Below are 22873 nucleotides of genomic sequence, written 5' to 3'. Positions count from 1 at the left end.
TTAAATAGTATTTTTTATTTATCTTCGAAAGCGGAGTAGGCTTTGCTCCTTAAAAAAATTAACAAACGTGGGAGTTGAGTTACCGAACCAATAACCATGATGATGCACATATTATACATACGTTATTTATTGCACCCTTATGCTTGGTATTATTAATATAGCGTATTTATAAGCGACATGTTAAAATTAATTTTATACAAAGTCGATTATGATCGCTTTTATTACTAAAGGAGAGAATCAAGTTGTTTTGGAACGTTCCATTGCACAATTTCAAATTTCCCATTTCCGAACAGAAAATTGACATTGATTTGACAGTGACAGCTCTCAGCTGTTGCTGTTGCAGCTGGTTTTTTCGGTGTGGTTGTATTTTTGTTTGGAGGTAAAAACCCAACTCGACAAAAGAATGGTCCAGAGAACCGTGTACTCGCGCATCAGCGTTCGTATAGCTGAGGAAAAACAGCTCCTAGCAGAAGAGAAATGGATCATCAATGCCCTTACCAAAGTTCGCAAGGAGCGCAACCGTTTACAGGTTAGACCATGCATTTTATCCTAGCTAGCTCTAGCTAGACCCTGTTTTATCTTCCCATTGATTTTCCTTAGTTCGTCCTGCTGATAATGCCAACTTTATAAAAAGCAATTCACGTTAAAAGTTGTCAAGGAAAACAAGTAGTAGCTAGCAGTTATGCTAGCACTTCGAATGGCTTTGTATAGAGAATGAAATGAAATTTCACGCTGTAATTCACACCCTTGTCGCAAAAACATAACATGGTGGTTGTAACGGCATTAAAAGGTAAACTACTTGAATTATTTTTACGCGTCTACACTAGCGCGCGGCAAACGTCTGAGGCGTCGCCTCGACCGAGGCACGTCTACACTGGCCGTTTCGTGCGCGAGCAAATTGCCTCACGAGGCTGTTCGCCCTGTTTGGACCCGACTAATAAAATTGTCGTATTTTTATTTTTCTAGATTGATAGATTGGAGCTAGAAAACCAAAAGATGCAGCTAATGAAACGGTCCCGCTCCCAAGCAACACCGGCGCGGCCCGAGACGCCCTCAGAGAAGGTCATGAAGCTAATGAACTCCGCAAGCACAAGTGCTTCGATCCCGGAGCTCGAGGACCTCGCTCATGAGATCAGCAAGGAGGCTCTCTGCAATGAGCAGGAGCTCAATCTCACTGTTACTAATCCTATATTGAGTAAGTATCTTTCGTTATTACTAGAAATCAAATTTTCGTGGGTATGTACTTTTGCAGCATGACCACATCATTTTAATAACAAAACTTCCGTGTTTCACTATATACCAAGGAGCATCATCTACACTCCACTCTCTTCTTCACTCTCTCTTGACTCTCGTTGGTCCACTAAGGGCCAGTTGCACCAACCACATTTGACAGACTGATCAACATCAGTCGGCGCGCCCTGACGCTTTACTATGAAACTTTCCATACATAAAAATTTAGTGAACTCTTTAACAATACGAACAGTTTGTCACCGTTTAAGCATTCGCTTAATTTTATTGTATGGGAAGTTTTATAGATCATTGCTGCGTGACGTTGATCAGTCTGTTAACTGTGGTTGGTGCACCTGACCCTAAGAGTGACTAAGATATTTATCAGAGGATTTATATTTCTCCTTTTTCTTCCAGGTCTCAACTACAACAACATGGTGGAAGAGGAAGTGGACTCGGAAGGCTCAGACGACGCTGACAGAGTGTTACTGGACATGAACATGTTCATGAATGGGGACCCTTATGGAAAACCTGGGAAGAACAAATAATACCTTTCTTTAATCAGTTAGTTTGTTATTAATTAGAATAGCTAGTATGTTAGTCTAACCCTTTGACCGTCAAGATGTTGATTGACGCGCGCGGCTAGTCTAATATCCAACTTTGTGCATTTGGACAACATTCACGATGACGCGCCGTGCACGACAGGTGGGGAGTTAAAAGGGTTAAGGAATAATCTCAAATATGGTTCTACGGAAGGAGCTTGTGCAGTAATACGCAAAAATCTTGCAAAGGGTAATAAATGGGGTTTTATAGGGTAATTTGTAGATACTAATAAAGTAAATGTGTAATTTCTGCAGATTGAAGTCTACAGATGTTAATTAAAGATGTTTAATTCCTGTGGATGTTTAATTGCCGCACAAGCTCCTACAGGTATTTACCTATAAGACTGAGCTAAAACTAGTATGTGTATGTAAGTCAGAACTTGTCTGGGTGACTAATTTGTTTTATATTTTTTAATTGATAATATGTTTAATTTTAAAATAGTTTAGGATCACTTCCTATTTCAGATAACATGTTGCACTACTTTAGAAATTTTAGTACAATCAGCATCAAATAGATATTGATGGCCAAATATATCATAACACACCTCTGTTTGTTACCTTTGTAGTGTAGGTACTGTGTATCGGCTTGTGTACAAACTGCAACACTCTTAACTGTCCATCGGTGGACCTTAAGCCTTTTGTAATAAGGTCCACTGATGGACAGTTAACACTGTGGGCGATGGTACCAATATTATTTTGTTATTTTGGACGTCATTGTCTATTTGATGATGGTTGTACCTACCTATAGACTGTCAAGCCATTTCCGTCAGTAGAAAAGAGCGGCAAATTAAAAATTGTAGGCCTTTTTCTACTGACAAACTTGTTTGACCGGCTAGATTTGTTTATCTATGCCTAGGTTGTAATGTAAACGTGTTTGTTAAAAGACAAACTTGGAAAATATTACACGTTTTTGGGAGATAAATTTCAAGGAAATTAAAACAACATTGTAAAACAAATGTTTAATTAACAAAGTATTTATTCAAGTTTGTCTTATATTTAAGATTTACACATTCCTTTAATGTAATATTATGTACAATTCACTTCATATCGAATAAAATATGTTTCAACTGGATTTTTAGTTTAATTTGAAATGGCACAGGATCGCCCAGAAGAGTTATTTTAAACTTTAGGCACTGAATTCGTTTTTTTCTCAATTTTAACAATATCTAGTTAGTTTTTCAGGTGATTTTAATAGGCGGAAATAAATACGGGAGGCTGTATTTATCAGACCATTCTTAATTTAGAATTTTAACCAAAATTTATGAATTTAACCCAACTCTGCAAAAGTAGAGTAAACCCATTCACTGGTATCTACATGACCAAAATTTAGCACCAAGTTTTCACGACCGTCACCTCCATGATTAAAGTGTCATTCTATGGAACTTGCTAACTATGTAAACAAACCGTCATATTGAAATTGTCAAAGAATTATGAATTTAGTAGTGAGTTTTGTTTACATAGTTAGCAAGTTTCATAGAATGATACTTTAGGAATTAAGCGGCCCACAGATTACCAGTCCGCCGGATGATATCAGCATGTCAGTTATTCGGAACTGTCACCTTTTGCGATTAACTGACAGGCTGATATCGTCCGGCGAACTGGTAATCTGTGGGCCCCAAGAGTGTTCACTGATTATTTATTTACTTTACTGATGCCGTATGGGTAACTTTTACCCCATGTGACGCTTTCGATCGAAGGGTACCACATTGTGCATGCAGGTAACAACACAATATTATGGTAAGTACTCTACCAGAAAAAAAAACTCAGTTTACGAGGCAAACGTAAAATACGTTTATTGCGGGGTAGTCCCTCTTGGCCCGACATACCCTCCCGTTTCAACTCGAAAATGCACGGAACTCGTGCGTGTAGGTACCTACTGTATATTAATTAACTACTATTATTTTGACATTTATTTTACATCAATGAGGTCACTTGTCAATAAGGTTATTCAAGATATTCATATAGTTTATACAGATCTGTGAACCTACGAACAATTTCATGCCAACATAGTTTGGTTTCCATACATATGCAGTCTTCACTTCTCATACATTCCATAATTTGTTTATAAATATCAAAAATCACACTACCCTCTATAAGGGCTATTGAAACCAAACTATATAAGGTCTTTTTAACCCGTGAAACGCGTAGCGAATTTTGAACCTATTATATCATATTCATTACATTACAGGGTTACAAATTCAAACAGTTTCATATGTATTAGGGGCGTTACACGGATTAGGATAAAACTTGAATTCGAGGCATAAATATCTTAACAAGCTTTCATATTGACCTTTTCTACGCCAATGACCGATATATCCGCACCGCAGGTTCAACGCCAAAGACAGATTAATCGGTCACAGACCACAGAGTAACATAGACCTACGTGCATATGCATAAAGTTCAATTTCAGTTATGACACTTCGGTGACGTGGCGTCCGAGTGACAGCTTTTGTGTTTGACACGGCGTCGAAAAGGTTAACCTTTCGTATGTGTTGGTGGTCAAAAACGGTGTGTTCAAACCTCAGTCGCACTGAATAGAGCAGACAGAATCATTCTCGACCACCGCCCACACTGTTAACTGACAGTTCGTACACCTCATTACAATAGGCATAAGGCCCACCGATGGACAGTTAAGAGTGTCGCTGTTTGTACACAGACGAGAGGTTAAACAATTAAACGTTTTCAGCGCCACGCATGTACTTTACAATTTTAAACTTTAATCATAATGCAGTAAAGGGCATTTTAAATTATACGCGTAGTCACATAAGTGTAAGGCTAACAAAACAGGAGATTTACAATATCAACTATTAAGTTTGGGACCAAAAACGAATATCGTCATTATCATTCAACATACCAAATAATTATTTAATTACAAATTAACAGGTAATAAACAATCTAAGTTTGGATTATAAACTATTCATAACTTCAGTACTAATAATCACAACAATTACAAGTGTAAAATGTCCATGTTTCGGTTTCGACCTATATCGGGATTCGGCAACTAATACTTGGCCAAGACATACAGAATTTGCCTAGATCCCGAGGCCTAAAGCTACCTTCGACCTCGTGACTCTTCAATTCGGCTTCACGATCGCGACATTCACATTGCACAACAACAGGTTTTAAAATAATATAAGCATCACTGAATATATTTTATTTATATATTTATTTACTTTACTGATGCCGTATGGGTAACTTTTACCCCATGTGACGCTTTCGATCGAAGGGTACCACATTGTGCATGCAGGTAACAACACAATATTATGTTGAGAGGGTAAGTACTCTACCAGAAAAAAAAACTCAGTTTACGAGGCAAACGTAAAATACGTTTATTGCGGGGTAGTCCCTCTTGGCCCGACATACCCTCCCGTTTCAACTCGAAAATGCACGGAACTCGTGCGTGTAGGTACCTACTGTATATTAATTAACTACTATTATTTTGACATTTATTTTACATCAATGAGGTCACTTGTCAATAAGGTTATTCAAGATATTCATATAGTTTATACAGATCTGTGAACCTACGAACAATTTCATGCCAACATAGTTTGGTTTCCATACATATGCAGTCTTCACTTCTCATACATTCCATAATTTGTTTATAAATATCAAAAATCACACTACCCTCTATAAGGGCTATTGAAACCAAACTATATAAGGTCTTTTTAACCCGTGAAACGCGTAGCGAATTTTGAACCTATTATATCATATTCATTACATTACAGGGTTACAAATTCAAACAGTTTCATATGTATTAGGGGCGTTACACGGATTAGGATAAAACTTGAATTCGAGGCATAAATATCTTAACAAGCTTTCATATTGACCTTTTCTACGCCAATGACCGATATATCCGCACCGCAGGTTCAACGCCAAAGACAGATTAATCGGTCACAGACCACAGAGTAACATAGACCTACGTGCATATGCATAAAGTTCAATTTCAGTTATGACACTTCGGTGACGTGGCGTCCGAGTGACAGCTTTTGTGTTTGACACGGCGTCGAAAAGGTTAACCTTTCGTATGTGTTGGTGGTCAAAAACGGTGTGTTCAAACCTCAGTCGCACTGAATAGAGCAGACAGAATCATTCTCGACCACCGCCCACACTGTTAACTGACAGTTCGTACACCTCATTACAATAGGCATAAGGCCCACCGATGGACAGTTAAGAGTGTCGCTGTTTGTACACAGACGAGAGGTTAAACAATTAAACGTTTTCAGCGCCACGCATGTACTTTACAATTTTAAACTTTAATCATAATGCAGTAAAGGGCATTTTAAATTATACGCGTAGTCACATAAGTGTAAGGCTAACAAAACAGGAGATTTACAATATCAACTATTAAGTTTGGGACCAAAAACGAATATCGTCATTATCATTCAACATACCAAATAATTATTTAATTACAAATTAACAGGTAATAAACAATCTAAGTTTGGATTATAAACTATTCATAACTTCAGTACTAATAATCACAACAATTACAAGTGTAAAATGTCCATGTTTCGGTTTCGACCTATATCGGGATTCGGCAACTAATACTTGGCCAAGACATACAGAATTTGCCTAGATCCCGAGGCCTAAAGCTACCTTCGACCTCGTGACTCTTCAATTCGGCTTCACGATCGCGACATTCACATTGCACAACAACAGGTTTTAAAATAATATAAGCATCACTGAATATATTTACAAATTCTTGCCAAGTTATACAGTAAGATACTTGGCCTAGTTAGCCCCCGACAAAAGATCACGATCAGAGTGCAAGCTACTTTCGGCCTCGCGATCACTATAAAAGTAATCCAACCTGAACGCGTTCCCTCAGAAACTTGGCTTAGTTTCCCGATTAGGCCGAGATCCTAAGGCCTAAAGCTACCTCCGGCCTCGTTGGGCCGCTTTCGGCCTCGCGATCACGACATGCGCATGTTGCAGGAGGTGTAGAAGAGAATGTAGGCTGCGCTGGACTTTACTTCGCTGGAGGAGATTTCTGTTACTACGTGGTCGTCGTATTTGTACCATCTGGAAGTAAATTAGAATTATGTTAGACTTCTAATTTAACACATTCACTGCCAGCGACCCGCTAGGCGGGTTCTCTGTTCGTAAGCGCTTTTCGCTACAAAAAGGAAAACACGCATCGGCGGCGCTAGTAGCGCGTAGCTCGCGTTGGCATTTGAACGTATTAAGAACATGTAGTAATTAACATTTTTAACACCGTTTTGGTCATGTTACAATCAAGTATAATATTATAAACTTGAAATAACGCAACTACTTTTGATTTTATATATAATCTCTAATTTAGCTTATCGCCTTGGGCATTTTCTAAAGCCTAACTACGTTTTTTTACTTGCCCTTCCTACTTGAATCACAACGGATCCTGTGGCTTTTTAAGAAAAATCTTTAACCTCCCAATGCCCAGCCATACAAGAAACAAATCCAAAATTTGCCAGTTAAATTTGAACCCAAAGTGTAGGAAAAAGAGTCGATTTTGGTTTGGATGAACAAACATAATCTAAATTGATAAGTATTAGGTAGGACCATGAGCCTTACGGGGTTATACAAGAAAACTATTAATAATACTCACTTGCCATACACACTGCTCTTACAATACGCCGTATAGTGTCCGCCCTCCATCGACCCGTAATGGTTCGACACGGCATACAAATTAAATATCTGGTTATTCGGACTACAATTCAGCGAAAACTGCCTCATGTCTAGATCTTCGAGCGGGAAGTCTATATACGTCTGTTTCTTTCTGTACGCATTCGCCATATATTCTTTAGGGTCGACGTAGAAGCGTTTGAAGTGGATGACTAAGACGGGAGGGAGACGGGAGATGTCTAGTTTTTTGACGGCGTCTCGTTTTTCCTTGCAGCCGGGGCAGTTCCAGCCGGGGATGGTCTCGCCGTTTAGGTACAGTTTTAGGCAGTCCTGTAAAAAAAGTTTATCTCAGAGACGCAAGCGTAAATTGTAATGGCGTTATTCATAAACGCGTTACTGGCTTGAAGTAACTGTGAATCGTGTGTCTTTATCTATCATTTTGACTGATGTACTTTTAAGAAAGGGATAAAACATAATTTAACTAAATCAGGCCCGTAAAGGTTCTGTTGGTAAGCGGAGACGACAGCCTACGGACTGAAAGTCCAGAGGCGTCACCTGGACCTTGCTGACCATGGGGTTTGGTGAAGTACTTTGGAGAATCCTTATCTTAACCATAACGAGTGATTTCTGATAAACCTGACAGTAGCGAGGCGATTCCCAAGGATTCTGAGCGTAGCGAGGTATTTTGAAGAATCTAGATCGTAGGGTCATGCTTTTAATTCAATAGACTTACACTCAGCGTACACCGGTTGGCGTTGGCTGGTAACTCCAGAGACAGGTTGGAGAAGGACTCGTACGTGACGCTCTGCTTGCCGCACACCGTACATTTGACCGTGGACCGGATTTGGCCGTAGAACAGCCGTAGGATGAAGCTCTCTTTGGATTTGGTGAACTCGTGCCACGCTTTCTCGGAGGGCGGGAGGCTGTCCTGTTAGAAATAAAGTGATTGTTGAGTAATGAGTTACCATCTTAAATAAACGTTCGAGCTGGGGGCCGATTTTTGAAATTCGACCGCTCGATTTCGTGTATTTCGTTCAATAATATCTCCACTACTAGGCATTTAAATTCTACTAATAGAATTGAAAACGAGTGGCCAATACTACTCGATTCCAAATTTCTATCGCTCGTATTTCAAAAATTTGCATTTCGCCGTTTTCCACCGATTTTCGAGTGACGAAATCGAGCGATCGAATTTCAAAAATCGCCCCCCTGGCCGATTCGAGTTTTACTTATTCGATCAACTTAATCTCGAAGTGGCCAAGAGGTCAGAAAATTCAAGATTAATTTTCTATGATTTGTAGCTGACCCGTTGAAATTCTCAAACGCGATATAATTGCGTATAAGTTTGAAATCATTTATCATAGTTTTAAATCCTAATCCAAATTAACGTCATTGCAGCGTATCATTTCTAGAAACGCAATCAGTTTCCTACATATAGTATACCTTGATTTGCGGCTTGCTGGAGAACTGTAAGTCGAGATGGAGCCAGTCCATTAGAATTGTCAGAAATTCATGTGAATCTTGCTGCTCGCAACCTCGGAATGCTCGCTGGTGCTTCCCGACTTCGTTCTGAAAACAATTACAGAACAGGGTTTTTTTTTATCTTTATCTTTAAAATAAATTATTTCACACCATGCTTGAAATTGCACCAGATAATTATTAGAAAAACCAGATATTTTTAAACACAAGTTCTATTTAATAAATGGGATAGAAATATAAAAAGTAGGTGAGTTGACCGTGACGTCATTGTGTATTGTTTCATATAATTTCCATATTAGCAAATAGTTTCGACAGTTCTACAAGAAAGTGATTTGACTAGTAGGAGGTAGGAGAATACCCTATTATGTATACCTATATGATATGTACTGGTATTATTTTCATACAAATTAACTGGCATTAATTTTAAGGATCTCGGTTGTTTTTGCAAGCGGTTGCTATTGCATTTAGAAAATAATAGGTACTTAAACAATATTCTTCACGAAGCTTCAATAATACATCTTTTTTAAACTCTTAACGATTAAAGAGTTGATCATATAAATCCGGTCCATGTTATACTAATAAGCTTGTGACGCCTTCTGCAAGCTCCCTGCCTATGTGTTCTTACCCGTAAGTCGATGGTAGCGATGTACCGGTACTGGCCGGACCACAGCGCTCGCACCACCGCTGCTAGTTCTTCCGCGATGGCTCCTCGCGTTCCGTGCGCCCTGGTACATTGTAACATATTATAAATACAAAATAAAACTAATACAAGTATTGTAGGTTTTCTAGGAACTCAAAACTAAGCAATGGTCTAGTGAGCTCAAGATTTGAGCTAAATGTGCGTCCAGGTCTAGATCTGCAACACAAATGCACCTGACGATACCTAGAATCGGACCATGCTAAGATTTGACACCAAATGCTTCGTCAATTATGTCGCTCCTATTGGATACGTATGTATGCATTGTCAATAGGGATTGCAATCCGGTCCGGCGGATCCGGTAATCCGGCCGGATCCGGCAATTTTTAGGAGCTACCGGATCCGGTTGAAATCACCGGATCCGGACCGGATCCGGGAAAATAGAAAAAAAGACCGCACGCAGCACCCACTGCGCGTTTTAGGTGAGATAAAGGCGACGGATAGAAGAAAGAAGATAAACAGAATAAAGAACGAATAAAAAAATCCAAATTTAGTAAATTATGAAGATATTTAATATGACGATGATTGAGAACAGAAGAGGATATCCTCTTCTTTCATGTTGGTGGCACGAATCGGCACGATACGACGATTACTTAAATAATTAGAAGTAAAAATTAAAGGATGGAGATGCCATGGAAGGCATTTGTAACGACCGGTCTGGCCTAGTATACGTATATATATCGTCGCCTAGTAGTACTACCTAGAGCTAGTACCCATATTACAAGCTTTGCTTGGTTTGGGGCTACGAGTAGCTAGGTCGATCTGTATAAAATTGTCCCCAAATATTTATTCATGAACTATTTATTTATTTGTGTTTTAGGCTATAAAACTATTTTCACGGATAAAAAATAAAAGCAAGATAATATAGGAGCGCCTTTCATACAATTTTGGTTAAAAGTAAAATATCTTGTTACTAGAATGGATGTCAGCGTTACAAATAATTCCATCAAAGAACAGTTACGAAAACTTGTCCTTTCAAGGAGTTCCATTTCCCATCCCATAATTATCCCATTAACAGGCTTAGGAATCTAATCAAATTTATATTTTTATTGTAAACGTATAAATTTGAGCAGAATGTGAATGATTAAATATAATAAAATTAATAAATGACTAACATTCCAAATTTTATTTTTAAATTGAGATTGACTATGTGACACTTTTTAATACTTAGTTTTATTTATTGTTATTGTTAAAAAGTTATTTCTTATTAACTTAAAATTGTTGTTTTATGAATACATCAATAAAAATACCCTTTGTTTCTCATATAACGCATAAAACTTGAAAAATATGTCATTTAATGAACTTTAAAATCCTTATACCTAACCGGATTGAGGCCAAAATCCGGCCGGATCCAGCCGGATTGAAAATCAATCCGGTTTGCAATCCCTAATTGTCAATGACAAGTTAGCACAAACTGACTTTTCTAGCCTCCAGACAGGACAGAAAAAAAAACAAGAAATAGTTGATCGACCCATTTTCTGACATGTGTTTAAGAAACTGACAGTTTTCCCTTAACCCTTTGAACGCCACGCCTATCGTGCGCGGCGCGTCATCGTGAACCTTGTCGGAATGCATGAAGGTTTTTATTGGGCTGTAGGCGCGCGTGTCAGTTGACGTGTTTGGGGTGAAAGGGTTAAGTTAATAATGCAAATACCTGTTGACGTGTTCCATGTACTGTCCGTTGCAGAAGTAATGGCACAAGATGGCGGTGTTGTTCAGGCACTGGATGATGGAGTTCATGTAGCATGTGTTGCCAAGGTTCTTCAAGCCCGTTAGACCGCGGCCCTGCGAATGACAAATGTATGAGTGAGGATAGGGTTTAAATTACATACATACAATGATTTTGGCTGTTAAGAGTATTTCTAAATTTGAATAGCATTAATTGTCTGTGGAACATTTCTGTCTACATTTAGAAGGTGTATTGGGAAAAACTGATAAAGACGAAATTATGAAAATAACAAGTTACTACTATATAAGGCGCACTATTTGCTGAGTCAATACTTGCCAGACTACATAGTAAGCTGCGTGTTTCGAATTCCGTTTTCGAATGTATGAAACCCCCAAAGCACCTTAGAGAATTGTCCAAAAAATTGTATAATTTTTTGTTCAGCCAGCCATCGTAATCGCCGATTTATTTATCGAAAAATGCTCGTAAGAAATGTTCCACAAACCTTTTTGAAAGTCTGGCTTCCTTCCAAGTTTTCTTTGCCTTACTAGTGGTGATGAAGAGTCACTTACCTTAATTCATTTGTAATTGATGACAGCTCCGCTCTCCTTAACTCAGTTTCTTTCGTGTCGTGCCAGTATCTTACCTTAAGGGCTCATTTAGACGATGCGAGTACTCGCATGCCAGTTTCATTACATTGCGGGGTTTTGGTCGGTCGGTTGAATTGGACGTAACTAACAGTCCACAATGTAACTAAAATCGCATGCGAGTTCGCGCGTAGTCTAAATTAGCCATAAGTCTGGATTCTTTAGCCCTTTGACCTCCCACCGAGGGGAGTAGGCTAGCGATCTACGAGTGTGAGGGCGTCTGCTAGCTGGCGCGGTTGCTCGGAGCGGGTTGACGAAAAATAGTATGAGCAACGCCAACTGGCGCGGACGCGAGCGACGGATTTTACCTACTATGGCACCCGCGTGTGTGCGCCCGTTCAGAGGGCCTACCGCGAACCACGTTCGACGTGTTGCCTCTCTGTCGCACTTGTAATTTCATACGTAAGTATGACAGGGAGGCAACACGTCGATCGTAGTTCGCGGTAGGCCCTCAGCTAGCGGACGCCCTGAGCTGTTACCGCGAAAATTGAAGTTCGCAAATTGCGAGCATTTTTTTGTGTTACTCTAATTAATTTGCGAATTTCGGTTTTCGCGGTAGCCTCTCTGAATCGGGAAGAGCGGCCGTGTAACCTCACGTTCAAATCGGTGCAAAGTTAGCAAGCATCGTTTAGTAGTGATTAACACATTCAGGGCCAAGAACCCGACTGTCGGGTACACTGTTCGTAGCGTAGTACTTAGTGGCAATCAATGTGTTTAAAAAACGCTACGTTCGCTACGCCGTAGCTCCGTAGCAGCATTTTACTCCTACGAAGCGATATTGCCAGCAGTTATCATTTTGTTTACCAGAAATAAGACATGTTACATGAATATTTATGAAAATACAGCCACGTGTGTTACTGGCATAAAGGAGGCTTTAGTTTGCGTCATTTGCTGAGGGTTAATTACGTTTAGTATTGACCCCTGTAATTGGCTAGTGCCGCTAGTGGGCTGCGTCTATTTCAGGATGCTTTAAACTTGCAGCGGTAATAGCATCAAGTATGAACACGTGTATAAGTCACGCAAGAATTCTTACTCTACTGCGTTTAGGGGTCAATGATGTATAAAATATATAAAAATACTAGTTAGAACTCCTCATAATTTAATGACACGAACTAATTTTGTCTAGATACCACTTACGCTAATTAGCCTCATGCATGAAGTTTATATTTGAAGGAAATATTTTTTATTCGGATGTTTGTTGCCGTTATATCATGTTACAAATGCATTTCCGTTATTAAATTATCATTTAATTGCTTAAAATAATAAATTAGAAATACAAAAATTTGCCCGCGAAAAGCTAGTGAGCGAAACGCAACGCCATTAGTCGAAACGTCACGTGACGTCACTCGTTTCAACAAATTGTTAAGACGTAACCAAGAGTAAAAGAGATGGCATTATGACCTGACTCGCCACTAAGTATCAAACGTGAGTTGCGTTCACACCGAGTGACGTCATCAGTTCTGTCGAATTCGCGCCAAAAATGATGAGCTTTTCAACCGCTCAAACGAAACTCCTCCCTTCGGGCAAACTCGGCTCCGTTCGGCTCTGTATAGCTCCGAGCAATTATTAGGGTAGACACAACTTGAAGTCCCTTTGCGTGCGCTACCACAGATAAGATTGAATTTTGACAACCCTAAATAGCCGAAAGGGATAGTGCCATATATTAGAAAGGGACAGCAGAGCCTGAACCGCTATCAAACTGCGGTTTTGTAGGAAGTTTCCTTTCTGTACGGTAGTACTATTATACAGGGTGAAATTTAAATCACTGGCCATATTCATTCCAGGCACTAGGTTACACTTAAGGAATCTATTTAGCGAAAAAAAAAGAGTACATTTTTTTTAATTTTCATTTTTCGATTTTTAAATACTTTCCACGAGTCGTGGTCACCCTATTACCACAAATGTAAACAAACCTAATAGTAGGTGTTAACAACAACATCAGCAAAACCCTTATCTGACCTTCACTAAACCTTATTATCGTTGCAATAGGGTCCACCTAGTTAGTGTTGGCGATGGTAGGCAGGTTTATCAATTTCGAGGGTAGTCTAAACCATTCCGCGCTAGCGGTAAACATAACGGTTAGCATAAATGATTAGTCACTCGTCACTCGCCAACCTTAAAATAATAATCGCGCGCGTACTAAGGTTTAAAAAAATGTTTTCGAACCGGGAATATTAGGAAATGGTACGGTGTTATTTATTAAGTGGTGAGTGTTTACGTGGTGCACAAAGATTATACGAAATGGAATCCGTTCCACGCCTTCGCAGACAAGGATTGAATCCAAGAGTACCATCTCGTGGGACTTTCGTTAATTGCGTCGACTTTTAATCAAATGTAAGTACATAAGATGATTCAATTTTTTTAATACGCCTGAATGCAAAGATTCCTGGCCTAGTTTTTACTCATTGTTTTTAAGCCACGGACGTTTTGTTAATAATCATTAGTCAGAAATAATATTTTAGATTAAAAATGGGTTGCCTTTGCATTTTGACGGCTCTAAGCCCGTTAAAGTATGAAGGAAAAATTAGCAACTTATGTAGGTAAGCGTCTTATCTCGCTGCAATAGGGTTCATAATTGGTGACGCGATTGCAAACAGCGGGAGGGGCGGGGTGTCAATGACCTTAACTGATAAGAGAGAAGCGGGTGTAGTGGGTAGTTGTCGGTTCACCATAACGTACGAGGTTTTTAGGACAACTTGATGATGAGTTATTTCGAAAAAAATGTACTGAGCGGTATTAAAAGAAAAAACACGTGTTTAATATTTTTTCGAGTTCTTTCGGGTGTTTCAATTTGGCCAGTGAATTAAATTTCACCCTGTATATTGTGCCTAAACCTATCCCCTGACGTTTTCAATCTCTAATTGAGCAATCCCCGCCACCGCCGCGCTTTAATTTTGCAGCACTGTCGAACATAAAATATTGACGCGGCCGCAACACGCGATTCCTTGCATAAATGATTGCTCGTGAATAAAATAGTAGCGTTGTAAAAAGAAATACTTTCCTGTAGGAAGGTCGTGGAAAAAGCTAAGGAAATGTATTTTATCGTCTATCTAGTATGACTTGTCTTTATTGTGGGACTAGGTCTTGTGTCTACGAATAAGATTATTCCTTAGGGTAGTCTAGGGCCTCTAGGAATTCTAAGATATTAACATAGGGTTCACTTCAAATTACTTTTTTTAAGGTTCTGCCATATTGCCAGTCACGTTTGAGGGCACGGCGGCAGTTATAGGATGGAGGCCTTTGCCCAGGAGTGGGACATAAAATTAGACTAATAAATCTCTAAATTTTCAATATGAAAACAAAACCAAACTTTAAGTGTCAGCGTTCAAATTACTTGTTGGCCGACATGGTAGTAGATATGACTAGGAAAGCACACAACCCACCCGTGAATTGTCAGTCGTATTGACAGTCACGTTGGAGGGCACGCCGGCAGTTATAGGACGTCTGTGACGGGCGCGGCTGTGGGTTATTGCCCGTCGGGTAAACACGTGTATGCTAATAGGTGACAAGCCCCTTAAACCGGCAAAGTCAGACAAACGGTCGGATATCGGAAGCTGGAGGAATATATGTATCAGTAACGCATCCATGGAGGGGGCGGAAAGCCAAGAAATCAGAAGGAAACAAGACATATGGCTCATCGCGAAAATTGCGACGTAAGATATTGCCTACGCGCGGGTTTTTACGTTTTATCGTTGTTAATATGAAATTATACTTCTGTTTAAAATTTTGCTCATCAGAATCTTTGGCTATGTAACTATTTAGCAATTTTATACTACAATTATACATGCAGGGTGTAACAAACAACATATGTACAACTGAAAATAAGTGAAAATTAGGCTATTTCGTGATTTTTTCTACCGAGCCAACACCTTTTAAGGCTTTGCTTGGAGTCTGCTCTCGCAAATATAGATTTAATAAAAATGATATGATGACTAAGTCTTATAAGTTATAATGTATGAACATGATGACTATGAAATTATGTATGTTTTCACAATCCCTTTATCCTACTTGAATTATGCATTTTGTTTGCGTGAAAAGTGAACAACATGCCATTGCAACGTTGAAACACAAACAGTCCGGTATAATATAACACATAGTTTCAAGTCAAAACTACCCATAATAATTAAGTAAGTACTCCCGCCCTAACCTTGAGGTATATAGGCTGTTTCACCTAAACGCCTCAACTTGAGAACTTTAATAAAACCAGTCTCACGCAAGAAAGTAATACAGTCCGTTTAACTACGTTCAAGAGTATTAGTCGTAAACCTAGAATATCATATACATGTACAGTAAGCTGCGGAGATAACTGACCCCCTTGGTAAACAAGTTTCTATGCAGGGGGGAGGGGGGGTCAGTTATCTTCAAAAGTAGCTGATGTCAAAAGCAGTTGACTTCAAAAAGTATAGGTGTGGAATTAATATTTCCACATCACCTATTCGGAAAAAGGCTTTTTCACCTCAGCAGCTCGAACAAGGGTAGTTTGCTTCTTAAAAACAGTGAGAAAAATGCGATTTTGTTCACTGAGTCATTTTGTCTCACTCAGTGAGCAAAATCGCATTTTGCTCACTGAGCGTGTTTCACTCAGTGAGCAAAATGCGATTTTGCTCACTGAGTGAGACAAAATGACATTCAAGTGACCTTTATAGTCAAATGTCATTTCAACATGCGGGGTCTAATACAAGTTCGATATACTTGGGTTCTATTATCTCTGTCCCTCTAGGTATGTTCTCACTGCTTATGGTGAAAAATTTTGTGTACTACACGAGATCAAAGTTATTTACATCTCGTGCGCTTTTGAATCCCTTACTACGCTCAAGATTCTAAATTAGATATAGATTATTATAGAATCTTTCGCTTGCACGGGACTCAAAATAAGCACTCGAAGAAATATCAAACTTTGATCTCTTGTTGTACAAATAACTATTTCACCTCAGCAGCTCGAAGAAGGGTACTTTGCTTCTTAAAAATAGTGAGCAAAATGCGATTTTGCTCACTGAATCATTTTGTCTAACTCAGTGAGCAAAATCGCATTTTGCTCACTGAGCGTGTTTCACTCAGTGAGCAAAATGCGATTTTGCTCACTGAGTGAGACAAAATGACATTCAAGTGACCTTTATAGTCAAATGTCATTTCAACATGCGGGGTCTAATACAAGTTCGATATACTTGGGTTCTATTATCTCTGTCCCTCTAGGTATGTTCTCACTGCTTAGGGTGAAAAATTATAGAATTCATTCGCTTGCACGGGACTCAAAATAAGCACTCGAAGAAATATCAAACTTTGATCTCTTGTTGTACAAATAACTATTGCTTCCCTGCTAGGAGGGATCAAAGTGGCACTTTTCTTCCCTGCTAGGAGGGATCAAAGTAACACTTTTCTGTTCTAGCTAGCTAGCTAGCTTCTATTTTTAAATTTTTTTGCACATAATTTTTTTAGCTTAAATAATCTATTCAAGCATCAGATTGTGTCAACACTAAGATTTTTTGTTTTCCTCATTAATAGTTGATGTGAAAAGCAGTATGTGTCACACGGTATCAAAATTATTTCGTCTTGGGCGTTAACACTTGAATCCCTCATTACGCTCAGGATTCTACTTTAGAATCCCTCACTACGTTCGGGATTCTATTATAGAATCCATCGCTTCATTCAGGATTCAATGTACGCCCTTGACGGAAATATATCATTTTGATCCCTTGTAACACAAACTACTATTCTCGATTTTTTCCTTCCTCAAGAATCACTTTATTGATAAGTGAAAACCGCATGAAAATCCGTTTAGTAGTACTTTGACTTTATCGCGAACATACAAACAAACACACAAACAGACAGACGCGGCGGCGGCGGGGGACTTTGTTTTATAAATAAGGTGTAGTAGGTATGTAATAATGAATACATTACTCCAAGCATTATACTCGTAGTGGAATGTCACTGTATACAGCGAGAGTTAATTTAGCTTCATATTTACTAACATGTTCTGGCTTGAATAACCAGTCGCAGTACCTGGTTTTAATAGCCACACTACGTGTCCTTAAGATTGACCTCGACCTTGAATAGTGTACACATTACATTCATCTATATCGTATTTACCAACACATGGTATATGTGGCTAACGATATTCATGATATACATCGTTTGGACTAGCACTTAAATACCCCTTTGAAAGTCAGACGGTGTGGATTTGCGAGAACTTGACCCTGGCCTCCAACTGGAATATATAAAAAGTTTCAAGCCCCACACTCGAAAAAAATTTTGGTCTTTATACAAATTTTCAACCCCTATTTCGCCACCTTAGGGGATGACTTTTCAAAAACGCTGAAATTAGTTTTCTTGTATTTCAATAATATATCTTTTAACGAAGTTTGTAATTCCTAGCTTAAAATAAAACATGAACCCCATACAAACTTTTATCCCCTTTTTAACCCCCTTAGGGGTTGAATTTTTCAAAATCGCTTCTTATCTCTTGTACACATTATAAATGTAACCTGGTGTGCAAATTTCAACTTTCTAGCATTTGTAGTTTCGGCTGATAATAGTAATAGTTGAATAAAAAAAATAGCAAACCGATTTTGATTTGAGCGTCAATATTTTTACTTTTGTTCCATTAAACTGTACATTAAATGTCTCAAATATGAATTCCTCATGCCCGATTTATCTGGAAATGATACCAAACTCGAGGTGGTAGGTAAATAGAAGCCGATAGAAGGCGTGTAACTTTGGATGCCCCCCTGCCTACCCACCAGGGGGTGGCGGATGGCTACCGGACTGGATTGGCTTAGCTTTACGTATACTTCATCTGTGCCAAGTGAATTCATCCGATACCAAAATTTGCACGTCCCATACATTGGGTGACACTACTTCCGTCACCGAAATTCTTATTTTTATCGCAGGTCAATTTGAAATCTGGACTTTATTGTATTTACAAGTTTTACAAGTCACCCGTTTGAACAGCCATATGATGTGGTTCTGCGAGTACTTGAGCCTGACCTTGACCTTGAGCACCATGTTAGCTGTGTCCAGCGGCAGGCATCGCTGCTCGTAGCGCAAAATCCTGCTGATTTTTATCGCAGGTCAATTTGAAATCTGGACTCTATTGTATTTACAAGTTTTACAACTCACCCGTTTGAACAGCCATACGATGTGGTCCTGCAAGTACTTGAGCCTGACCTTGACCACCATGTTAGCAGTGTCCAGCGGCAGGTATCGCTGCTCGTAGCGCAAAATCCTGATTTTTAACCGAGCTTAACTTGAAATCTGGACTATTTTACAACTCACCCGTTTGAACAGCCATACGATGTGGTTCTGCGAGTACTTGAGCCTGACCTTGACCTTGAGCACCATGTTAGCTGTGTCCAGCGGCAGGCATCGCTGCTCGTAGCGCAAAATCTTGACTTTTACCTGAGCTTAATTTGAATTGGACGTTTTGGTCACGCACGGTTTTCTTGACTGTATTTTTATAGGATTCTTTGAGTAAACTTTGCGTTTATTTAGAACATAAATAAATTTTATGTGTCTTGCTCTGGATCTGGAATTCTAGATTGACATAATGGTCACCCGCTGTTTTTATGACTTTGTCTGAGTAGTAACTTCAGTTACGCTTTTAAAGTAAATCAAGTTGAAAAGTTCTTTTGTTTCTATTTCACTCAACTCAGCTATTCAACTACTATCTCTATCACTTTTATCAACTATTTACGAACTAAATGAATACTTCCTCAACGATCGATTTAGTTATTTTTAAATCGCTTGATATTCAATACTCGTAAGGCCAATTTATTTATAGAGTAAAGTTTATTCCATATATCTCGATTTAGTATATTTTGATAATGGGAAAACTAACACCAAAAGCACTATTAGATAAAACATGAAAATAGTTGAAAGTATATTTAAAAACATCAGTTTAAAAAATATACTTTTACAAGCACATTTACGAACTTTCACAGTCTATCAATACTTGATTTAAAAAAAGTTTGTCAAGTCATTTTAAGCAACTTTTGTTGAATAGGTATTCACTTTCAGGCAAACTTGTATTTTATAAATTTTATCATAATACTAATAAATGTTTCAAAGCTATGCTACCCTTCAATGGCAGTTTTGCCAGCAGATCACCTTCTTTTTATTTGTACACAATTTACCAATATATTTTACACATTTCCTTGTTTAACGTTCATCGCGTCAACTCGCAGTTTCGCGCGAATTTACCACATTGTTTTCCTGAATAAGAAGTTTACTTTAACTTAAATTATATTTTTCGATTGCAGAACTTTAAATACGTTAAGTTAACTTTATCTAGGTAGACAAGTTATGTTATTTTATATTATTTATCGTAAACAACGTGCCGGCGGTGAGACGGTGGTACAACTGACGCGTAGACGTCTGAAAGGGTGGCTAGAAGGGTGGGAGGGGTGACCACGCGTTACAGGGGATTATGGGAAACAAACACTTGCGTTTTAGTTTCATGAGCGAAGGAAGGTCAAGATCAAGACTCTCAAAAAGGGCTATTCCACCGTGTGTCAATATTGTATAACTGTTAGTAAAGATTTTGTATTTTATTTTACAGTTCATATAGTGCTACTTTACCGCCCTAGGGCGAGATTAAGGACAATACGTGTCTATGTCAAACATTTTAAGTGCCATATGTACTGTGAAACGTTGTATAATACACGTGCGAAAAGGTAATTTGCAACTTTTCGCATTTGTATCGTAATGTACTATTATTACCAAGTGGCCAGAAGATACTAGGGTGTTAACTGGTTGAATTAAAAATATGACAGACAATTTGTAATAAAATATTGACTTTATTATGGACTAAATTCAGTTAAATAAGCAAGACTGACTCTAAATAGTCGCCCAGAGGTCTATAAAAAGGCCTCCTGTTCCATTCTGATTTGAATCTTTATTTTGACAAATCAAAATTGCATTTGTCTTGGCAAGTTTTGATGTCTGGGCGGCTACAGGCTAATATGTAAATCCAGCAGTTTGGGTTTTATGTGTACTCCTGAGGCAAGGGGGCTCATTCCAGGGGTTCAATTCCAAGTAGAGTAAGTGTTTTTCATTATAAGCATTATTATATCCACAGTCCACAATCTATTCTAATGATGCAATACAATAAATACAAGTTGTCCCGATTTAAACATACGGCATTAGCAACGTGTGGTCACCCTAGCTATAGCCTAGTGTCGTGGCCCTAGGTTTGATAGATTGCGCACTCCGTAAGCTAAGAACCTTGTAAAGTCAGCAGCAGTTAGCTAAGCGGGCGTGGTGGTATAAAAAATTAAACCTGTTTATTTCATTTTAGCAACAGTACAATTTCGTAACAAAATTAGTTAGGTATGATTTTTAATATTTAAGTTTTTATTACCTACTTCCCTATTAGTCTTTTCCCGAGTCTTGAGTTCAAATAGTTATGCACGTGTTCTTAGATTTTGGACACTAAAGTTTTGTTTATTTCATTTAAACAATGTAGCCTAGTAGTAACAAGCCTATGAAGCTGAAAGTCCTGTCTTCGAATCCCGGTAAGGGAATTTGTGTAAGTAATATTTGCTTGTGAGTAAGTCAATTTGTGTAAGAATATTATTATTATAATTATTATAGCCTCATTTATTCCTTAATACATTAAAATATAGTACATAACAATAACAATTCGTAGATAATTTCACATGCAAAATAAGTCTAGATTTACAATCCATTTTGATAGTAAGTAAATTTAAATATTTATCTAATCTAATTCATTAAATTTTTTTGTTTTTTATTATTAATATTCAATATATGTCATGCAGTTTAATTAAATTTAAAATTATTTATGTAGAATTCGAGTTTGCATTAAGGACCTCTCTTCGAGTGAAGGCCTCCTCCATATTATTCCATACATCTCTATCGTTAGCTTTGTTCATCCAGTCTTTGCCAGCTACTTTGTTTATTTCGTCTATCCATCGCTGCCTTGGTCTTGCTCTCTTTCGTTTATGTTGTGGTCCTGGCCAAGTAGTCACTTTGTATGTCAATTTCTGTTTGCTCATGCGTGCTACATGACCAGCCCATCTCCATTTCTGTTTTTTACAATGTTCCAAGGCGTCTATTATATTTGTTGTTTTTCTGATATCTGTGCTTCGTTTCCTGTCTCTCCTTTTAATATTTAAGATACTCCTTTCCATAGCTCTTTGGCATACTTGTAACTTATTGTTTATAGTATTATTGAATATCCAGGTTTGGCTGCCATATGACAGACATGGAAGTATACAGGTGTCTAGTACTTTTTTCTTAAGCTTTATAGGAAGGTTTGATTTCAACACTTCTTTATAACTCCAGAATTTACTCCATGTAATATTTATTCGCCTGTTTATTTCGTCGTAGTGTCTTGATTTAGTAAATGCTAATTGTTTACCCAAATAAATATAATCCTGTACATATTCTAGTTGAGTCGTGTTGACGTTGATGGGTATTTTTATTATAGAGTTAGTCATGATTTTAGTTTTTGTGGCATTTAACTCTAGTCCTATTTCTTGGCTGACTTTATGAAGTTCGCAAACCATTTTTTCTAATTGTACTGCTGTTTCTGAGAAGAGAACGATGTCGTCGGCGAACCTCAAATTGCTCAGAAAATTGCCTTTTATGTTTAAACCTCTCTGTTTCCAGGTAAGTTTTTTCATAATACTTTCAAGAACAGTAATGAAAATTCTAGGCGAGAGCGGGTCTCCCTGTCTAACTCCTCTGCAGATTTTGATTGCAGAGCCTTTAGTTTCCATTTTTACACAAGATACACTCTTGCTATATATATCTTTTATAAGCTCTATAGTCTCGTACGGTACGTCACATTCATATAAAGCTGTCCACATGCTTTTGTGAGATATGGAATCGAATGCTTTCGCATAGTCGATAAAAGCTAAGTAAAGCGGACTTTGGTGTTCTTCATATTTTTCTATGATTTGCTCTAGCGCATGGATGTGGTCCGTTGTCGAAAAGCTTT

The 22873-nt window shown here is 38.3% G+C and overlaps 2 protein-coding genes and 1 long non-coding RNA gene across 9 annotated transcripts in view; 1 reads left to right on the top strand and 2 right to left on the bottom strand.

Moving 5' to 3' along the window:
* Positions 1-324: 324 nt before the first annotated feature.
* LOC134806656 (uncharacterized) lies at positions 325-1989 on the top strand. The gene is made up of 3 exons (XM_063779987.1): positions 325-529; positions 967-1195; positions 1645-1989. The coding sequence occupies exons 1-3, from the start codon at positions 404-406 to the stop codon at positions 1773-1775; spliced, it is 486 nt and encodes a 161-aa protein (XP_063636057.1). The 5' UTR covers positions 325-403; the 3' UTR covers positions 1776-1989.
* Positions 1990-2773: 784 nt separating this feature from the next.
* On the bottom strand, positions 2774-4976 carry LOC134806673 (uncharacterized). The gene is made up of 2 exons (XR_010146551.1): positions 4310-4976; positions 2774-4119 (listed from the first exon to the last, which is right to left on the bottom strand). It is a non-coding gene; the product is annotated as an uncharacterized LOC134806673 (long non-coding RNA).
* A 1574-nt stretch (positions 4977-6550) lies between these two features.
* Positions 6551-22873, bottom strand: part of LOC134806422 (ubiquitin carboxyl-terminal hydrolase 8) — a 46632-nt gene continuing 30309 nt past the window's right edge. For 4 of the 7 annotated variants that reach the window (XM_063779696.1, XM_063779705.1, XM_063779712.1 and 1 more), the window contains exons 14-19: positions 11258-11388; positions 9532-9631; positions 8871-8996; positions 8161-8355; positions 7411-7757; positions 6551-6848 (exon numbers count right to left, since the gene is read on the bottom strand). In XM_063779696.1, coding sequence (XP_063635766.1) covers positions 6740-6848; positions 7411-7757; positions 8161-8355; positions 8871-8996; positions 9532-9631; positions 11258-11388 — 1008 coding nt within the window. In that variant the 3' untranslated portion in view covers positions 6551-6739. The other 3 variants (XM_063779735.1, XM_063779720.1, XM_063779728.1) reach the window with 3 other exon arrangements.

Source organism: Cydia splendana, chromosome 1 (assembly GCF_910591565.1).
Source record: "Cydia splendana chromosome 1, ilCydSple1.2, whole genome shotgun sequence".
NCBI classification, from domain to species: domain Eukaryota; kingdom Metazoa; phylum Arthropoda; class Insecta; order Lepidoptera; family Tortricidae; genus Cydia; species Cydia splendana.
The sequence above is the reverse complement of the archived record's forward strand: the minus strand, read 5'-3'. Positions and strand labels throughout refer to the sequence as shown.